The sequence below is a fragment of the Penaeus japonicus genome, unplaced genomic scaffold, assembly GCF_977035675.1.
Source record: "Penaeus japonicus unplaced genomic scaffold, GWHDUDI00000001_assembly GWHDUDI00000004, whole genome shotgun sequence".
NCBI classification, from domain to species: domain Eukaryota; kingdom Metazoa; phylum Arthropoda; class Malacostraca; order Decapoda; family Penaeidae; genus Penaeus; species Penaeus japonicus.
This window is the reverse complement of record NW_028234406.1, coordinates 46,539,252-46,546,751: the sequence shown is the minus strand read 5'-3', so window position 1 is coordinate 46,546,751 and position 7,500 is coordinate 46,539,252. Positions and strand designations below refer to the sequence as shown.

The window sequence follows — 7,500 nt, the reverse complement described above, 5'->3', positions numbered from 1 at the left end:
CATACGCACACACAAACACACACATGTACACACACACACACACACACACACTCACACTCACACACACATGTACACGCACACGCGCCTGAATCGTTGCACACACACACATATATGCACGCACACACACACATATGCACACACACACATACACATATGCACGCACACACACACACATATGCACACACACACATACACATATGCACGCACACACACACATATGCACACACACATACACATATGCACGCACACACACACACACACACATGTACACACACATATACACACACATATACACACGCACACGCGCTTGTATCGTTGCACTTCAGATCATTAGCAGTTTGTACCGCCTGAGTTGGTCTCGATCCAGTCGAAGTAAGCGGACACTTTGGTGTAGACTCCTGGTCTCGAGGGTCGGGCGCACTCGAAGCCGTAGCTGACGATACCCACCTGTGCCCACCGGCCGTCGCACAACTGGGTGACGAGGGGGCCGCCGCTGTCACCCTGGGGGAGGAGAAGGTACCATAGGACAAGGTGGTTCAGAGTTGGGGCCGTGAGCTAGTAGTATCCATTAAGATACAAAATGTATAAATAGAAAATATATATCATATCAAAAAAATAAAAAAAAATGTATTCTTCAACAAACATTTTTTTTTTCGCTCTAGTAGTGCAAGAAAACTAACTAAATTAAAGAACATTGCCACTGGATATGCAATAGTGACATAAAGCAGTGAAGTATGTAAGTATGGAAGTATGATAGTTTCAGGATTCCTTAATGCCAAGTGATAATAATACATACAGCTGCTTTAGGAGATAAAGGATTTAAAATGACAGGAGAGATTACCGAACATGTGTCCTTGTTTGCAGTGAGGGCGCAGATGACGGTCGTATCTGAGGGAAGGCTTTCCGTCGTCTTGCATAGGTCTACCGTGATCACGTCCAACGCCACCTCCTGTAGGGTTGTTGGGGTCTCCTTTGTATCTGTTGGGAGAATTATATGTACAGCGTCGGTTTAGATATGAGACAGTCGCTTGATTTGACAAGAACTCATATGTAGAAAATTAAGAATGATTCACTTATTTTGCAGGATATGGCGTAAATGGATCATACTTTTTTCTTTGCACCTTTATCTCTTCTTTTTTCTTATATCAAATAACTACATTTAATTCATGTAATACAACGCACTCTTCTCCCTCATCAAATCTATTCTCTACAGAGTATGATGTTCAAGAGGACCTGGAACATAGCTTATTCTTACATGATCTTGAGGTATTGGTAGTGTGCCTTACCAAAACTGAGGCTTGTTTCTACATGATCGTGAGCTATTGGAAGTGTTCCTTACCATAACTGAGATCACCCCAGCCTGTCGCTACTGCTTTGCCTCCGAAGGGAATGTCCTCCTCCTCTCCCAGGCATATCGGGTGAACTTTAGGGTCATTTGCATAGTCGATCGCTTGAGGAAGCTCAACCAGAGCGATGTCATGCAGCTGGAATAGAAGTTCATAGTAGAGAAGAGAAAACCTTTCATTAACAAAGTAGCATTATTCTCAATCAGCAATCCCTTTATGGATCAAACAGTTGACTCACAGCAGATGAAGCATTATAATCCCTATGTGCGATGTATCTGGCTGCTGTTACTTCGGTTGCGGATGAAAGAACTGTTGATCCGTATTGAACCACCACTGTGGTTGCAGAATTTCTGAAATTGGCAGGTGCTGGTAAGGTAAATTGTAATATTGTGACATGTACGACGCATTAAACACACCCGCACGGGACCACAGACACAAACATACACACACCACCTCACCCAAATTTGTCAAAGAAGCAGTGGGCGGCCGACAGGACCCATTTGCTCTTGATGAGGGATCCTCCACACGAATATTGGCCACCCCCGATGGTCATTGAGAGTCCAACTTGGTAAGGGAATTCCCCGTCTGTTGCGTCAGCGCCACCAACGATCCTCGAACCGGCAACGGTGATGGAGGCCACACCGCAGTCCGCTGGTGAGATTTGGAGCGAATGGTTAATTCCGACCACAGGTTATTCATGCTAGTTAGTAGTATTTGAGAAAGCTAGTTACGTATGGCAGAATCCATGTAACAAGAAAGCTTATCTTATTCTCATGAAGATATTCTACGCATTCAGAGGATTACCACAGTATTTTCTTGTCACGGAGCATGTTGAGCTTGAGCTTCTTGTTGTTGCTGCTGTTGAGGTTGTAGGCACTACAGTTGTAGGCATTGGTGTTGTTGTAGGTACTACAGTTGTAGGTACTACAGTTGTAGGCATTGGTGTTGTTGTAGGCACTACAGTTGTAGGCATTGGTGTTGTTGTAGGCACTACAGTTGTAGGCATTGGTGTTGTTGTAGGCACTACAGTTGTAGGCATTGGTGTTGTTGTAGGCACTACAGTTGTAGGCATTGGTGTTGTAGGCACTACAGTTGTAGGCATTGGTGTTGTTGTAGGCACTACAGTTGTAGGCATTAGTGTTGTTGTAGGCATCGGTGTTGTAGGCACTACAGTTGTAGGCATTGGTGTTGTTGTAGACACTACAGTTGTAGGCATCGGTGTTATTGTAGGCACTACAGTTGTAGGCATTGGTATTGTTGGAAGCACTACAGTTGTAGGCATTAGTATTGTTGTAGGCATTGGTGTTGTTGTAGGCATTGGTGTTGTTGGAGGCACTACAGTTGTAGGCATTGGTGTTGTTGTAGGCACTACAGTTGTAGGCATTAGTGTTGTTGTAGGCACTACAGTTGTAGGCATTGGTGTTGTTGGAGGCACTACAGTTGTAGGCATTGGTGTTGTTGGAAGCACTACAGTTGTAGGCATTAGTGTTGTTGTAGGCACTACAGTTGTAGGCATTAGTGTTGTTGTAGGCACTACAGTTGTAGGCATTGGTGTTGTTGTAGGCATTGGTGTTGTTGTAGGCATTGGTGTTGTTGTAGGCATCGGTGTTGTTGTAGGCATCGGTGTTGTTGTAGGCATCGGTGTTGTTGTAGGCATTGGTGTTGTTGTAGGCATCGGTGTTGTTGTAGGCATTGGTGTTGTTGTAGGCATCGGTGTTGTTGTAGGCACTACAGTTGTAGGCACTACAGTTGTAGGCATTGGTGTTGTTGGAGGCACTACAGTTGTGGGCTTTGCTGTTGTAGGTGCTACAGTAGGTGCTGCAGGGGTTGTTGTAGGTGCTACAGTAGGTGCTGCAGGGGTTGTTGTAGGAGGCGCAGTTGTAGGTTTGATAGGATTTATGGTAGGTTCAGGCTCTAGGGTTGGCAAAGCAGGGATGGTGCTACCACTATTCTGAAATTCTTCAACAATATCCTCAATTTCATCCTGGATATCTTCGAGTTCCTGCCGAGCCACCTCACTGACATTTGCAGCCACCTGCACAGCATCTGCCACACTGGCCAATAGTGCTCCTACGTCGAGTCCTGTTGCATCCGCAGCAACTTCTGCGGTGAATGCAACAAGCCTGCCTCTGAGACTTTCCAGCCGAGTTGTGAGGGTTTCAATTCTCTCGACGTTCCTGCTTACGATGATGGCGTTTGCATTACTGAGCTCACTTAACAATTCTTGCAATAGACTAAGATTTCTACGTCTACGGCGACCTCCACTGGTACCGTTCAGCGTATTTCCAAGGGTATTTAGTTGCTGCTGATTTCTAATCACTTCATTTTTCGCTTCGTTCACTGCATCTCTTTCGCTGACACGGTTATTAAGCGTCTTGGAAAGAGCTAGCAGATGGGAAAGTAAAGAAAGACATTTAACTTATATTACCAATAGACTTCCACAGATTCGGGAATGTTTTGCTCTGCCAAAGGCACATTCACTATTACATCAAAGGACTAGGTATATCAGCTTTACACTAAGACTTACTCAAAGTAGAGCTACAGCTGCTTCCACCAGTATTTGTCGAGATCCAGTCAGCGAAGGCAGACACGCGTGTGTACACTCCAGGATTATCAGGTACGGCACACTGGAAACCATAGCTGACAATACCCACCTGAGCCCAGGTTCCGTCGCAGAGTCTCGCAACCAGAGGACCACCGCTGTCACCCTACGTTTAAGTGTAAGAGTTCTAGGTAAGGATCACTCAACAGGATACTCTTATAATGGATTATCGGAGAGTACGTGATTATAAAACTGACACGGTATTGTTGCTCACCTGACAGGTATCCTTATAGAGAGTCAGAGCACATATGACCGAGTTTGTGTCTGGGGGCAAATTGGCCTTCTGCTGACACTCCGTCATCTGGATAACATCTAACTCTACTTCCTGGAGAGTGGTCGGTGATGATCCTCCTATACAGAGTTGTTGAAATATGATTAATATTGCGATTAAGGTGTGATAGATATTTTAGTACATTACAGAACAAGAAGTTATAAGTTTGTTAATAGTTGAGGGTAATGGGATATGTTATTTACCATTCACCTTCTCACTGACAATTAGAAAAAAAATGCAACAGTAGTTTGAAGAACATGAGCTTTGGATCAGTTGAAAGGGGTAAGAAGTTTGCCACAAACAATTAATACATTATCATTCGCATTTCCGTATGATCAAATTATCCCACAAAAAAAAAATATTATAATGAAGCCGAAGCAGTGCAGAATCATAAAAGGGTATATTGTAAAAAGTTAATAAGGAGAGGAATATAAAATCAAAGATTTGAATGACATCACAGCACAAGAGATGTAACTGACGCGTTTCTAAGACATCTTCGTCAGAAATGTATGAAATTCTTATGAACAAACCTACCCCTCACTCGGTATAGTGACGTGAACGGACGCACAGTTTTATAGCTAACTATACTTCAAGAGCTAACGCATTGACGCACAACTATGTATTGAATAGAAGTACTGTTGTTTATACCATTTACAAAAGACATGACCTACCAAAGGCCAAATCTCCCCATCCTGAAGCTACGGCCTTCCCTCCAAACGGGATGTCTTCCTCCAACGCCAGGCAGATTGGTTGAATGTTGGTATTGTTCGTGTAACTCAAAGGTTGCGGGAGCTCCACCAACGCTATGTCGTTGGCCTGAGGAAGGAGGGGGTGGGGAGCAAGAACGGAGGAAGGGGGATGGGATAGAGAGAGAGAGAGATAGAGATTAATACCGTTGTACCATATACCACAAGACATTCATTCACTAACAATAATAAACAGTGGCATAACTGGGGTAAGGTAGATGTGAGTCATGCTCTCGTTTAAGGGTGAAAAGGGTGAATATTCAACTTCCTAAACTTCTTAATGTTCCTTCTCTTTGGAAAGATACCGATACCTCATCCATGACTCATGAACGACCATGAAGTTTACAATTTTCAAGTACCTTACACCATTAACCCTAACTACGCTTCTGGCAAAGAATAATGAGCGAAGGACGAGGAAGAATTTAAGAATTCATGTTACTCACGTTAGTATTACTGTCGTATCCTGGATGGTCAAAGAACCTCGATGCAGTCACCGGTGTTGCGCTGTTGATGTCGATCGTGCCGTAGACTATCTCCACCTTCGTAGCCTTGTTGCTGTCGGGGTGTAGGAGGAGCTTTGTTGCAGATTTTATGACTATCATTGTTCTTCTTTTCACTTGAATTGATAACAATGAGCACAAGGAGGAAATATATACAAGAGATAGACAAACATATAGAGATAGAGATAGATGGAGATAGGTAGGTAGATAGATAGAGAGAGAGAGAGTTAATTTAATAACGGAACACGAATAAACAAACAAACGCACTTAGAAAACATTTTACCAACTTCAGACCATCAACTTTCCAGAATCTTTAGAACAGGAGAAGAAGGAGGAGGAGGAGGGACTCAAAGAAACAACGATAAACCTACTTGCTAGTGTCGTAGAAGCAATGCGCAGCGGTGAGTATCCAACGTTCCTTAATGATCGAACCGCCGCACGTATACCGTCTTCCTGCGATGGTGGATAGAACCGCCACCTGATAAGGGTACTCGCCAGCAGATGCCGCACTGCCGTTAACAATCCTCGTGTTGCCAACGCTAATGGGTGCTATGCCACAACCCTCTGTTAACAGATGGAACTCGTGTTACGGATTGTAATACGAGGGGAGAGGAAGAAGTGGGGGGGGGGGGATAAGGGGGTGTTGAACAGTGGGCGAATGCATGATAGATCTGTGCATGATCCGTGTTATCTTATGCATCTTTCTGTCAATTTCCTTTGAAACTTACCACAATATTGTCTTCTGATACTGCACGTTGTTGTTGGTGATGGAGGGGCTGTTGTTGGTGATGGAGGAGCTGTTGTCGGCGATGGAGGAGCTGTTGTTGGAGCACATGAAATGGCAATAACACATAGATTAAAAAAATAACAAATCCGAAAGACACTTTTCATCTTGAAAAAGCAACAGTGCATCAAAATACATCCAAAATATACATCCTCCATCAATCCCACTGCAATTTCACCGTACCTCCTACAATGTAGACTTCACACAAGAACCCGATGGGGTATTCGCTGCTCTTCCGTTTGTACTGCATGGTTAATTTATTTGTGGAGATGATGACGTCGTGCGGGGCGTTTTGTTTGCAGAACTTTTCCCTGTGGAGAGATTTTTTGTGGTTCTTTGTAAAGGTAAGGAGGTTTGTTCAGGCTATGTTTGTTCGGGTTTGGGGTATACATGATATTGTTTTAAGAATGATATATATATATATATATTTTTTATATATATATATATATATATATATATATATATATATATATATATATATATATATATACATAAAAATGCATACACGCATACACCTACACACACACATATATGGATGTAGATATATATATATATATAGATATATATATATATATATATATATATATATATATATATTTATACATAAAAATGCATACACACATACACCTACACACACATATATGTGTGTGTATATATATATATATATATATATATATATATGAAAGGCAAAAAACACTCTACCATGTTAAAATGGCAGAAAAATCCACTATACACAAAATAGATTTATTGAAAATGAGACGACAGTTTCAAGATACTTCTGGATCCCATCTTCAGGTCTAAGGAGGAGGAGGACAAGAGGGTATATAAGAGGGTAAGGCGGTACCAACACGGTACAATAAAGTCATCCGAGGACAGGAGAACGGAAACGAAGGCAGGGCGGACCAGCGAACGGAACCGGGGAAGGTCATGTCAGGTCATATGGTTGGGCGGTCTGTGTGAAGGCTGTCCGGCATAAAGTAAAAGTCTGAGAATGTGTGAGGATAGAAGACTGTCAGCAGGAGAAAAAACACTGTTCAGTTAGAAATTCGGTAGCCTCTGAGGGAAGATTCCACCAATCTGCGGGCATGGACATCAATGGAAGGAACAGAATGCGGGCAGCTGACCAGTCTATGTGATATCCTGTGTCCCAGGTTATCGCAGATGAGAGCGTTGTTGGAGTGTCCCTTTGATACAGTGTACTTGTGTTGAGACAAGCGCCGGTCTCCCCAAAGTACTGCTTCTCACAGGAGG

General features: G+C 43.0%; 2 protein-coding genes across 8 annotated transcripts in view; one reads left to right on the top strand and one right to left on the bottom strand.

Annotated features, from left to right (window-relative positions):
• Positions 1–7,500, bottom strand: part of LOC122267172 (uncharacterized) — a 258,393-nt gene that overhangs the window by 239,408 nt on the left and 11,485 nt on the right. Inside the window, exon 6 of one of the 6 annotated variants that reach the window (XM_086536588.1) lies at positions 6,433–6,560. The exons of the other annotated variants lie outside the window; for them this stretch is intronic. Within the exon in view, the coding sequence (XP_086392714.1) occupies positions 6,433–6,560 (128 nt within the window). The remainder of the gene's footprint in view (positions 1–6,432; positions 6,561–7,500) is intronic. 6 annotated transcript variants of the gene reach the window in all.
• On the top strand, positions 2,105–3,695 carry LOC147472030 (uncharacterized). Of its 2 annotated transcripts, none has more exons than XM_086536592.1 (3): positions 2,105–2,252; positions 2,301–3,182; positions 3,216–3,695. In XM_086536592.1, exons 1-3 carry the CDS (start codon positions 2,120–2,122, stop codon positions 3,299–3,301), a joined length of 1,101 nt encoding a protein of 366 aa, XP_086392718.1. In that variant the 5' UTR covers positions 2,105–2,119; the 3' UTR covers positions 3,302–3,695. The 2 variants fall into 2 exon arrangements, with proteins under 2 accessions (XP_086392718.1, XP_086392717.1); XM_086536591.1 differs by having other exon boundaries at positions 2,283–3,182.

What these genes read in the sequence shown, in the direction of transcription:
- LOC147472030 (XM_086536591.1), top strand. Translation starts at nt 2,120, where the DNA reads ATGAAGATATTCTACGCATTCAGAGGATTACCACAGTATTTTCTTGTC. An exon ending in AGGCATTGGTGTTGTTGTAG is followed by an intron (nt 2,253 to 2,282) that starts GTACTACAGTTG and finishes CTACAGTTGTAG; the next exon opens with GCATTGGTGTTGTTGTAGGC. An exon ending in TGCTGCAGGGGTTGTTGTAG is followed by an intron (nt 3,183 to 3,215) that starts GTGCTACAGTAG and finishes GGGTTGTTGTAG; the next exon opens with GAGGCGCAGTTGTAGGTTTG.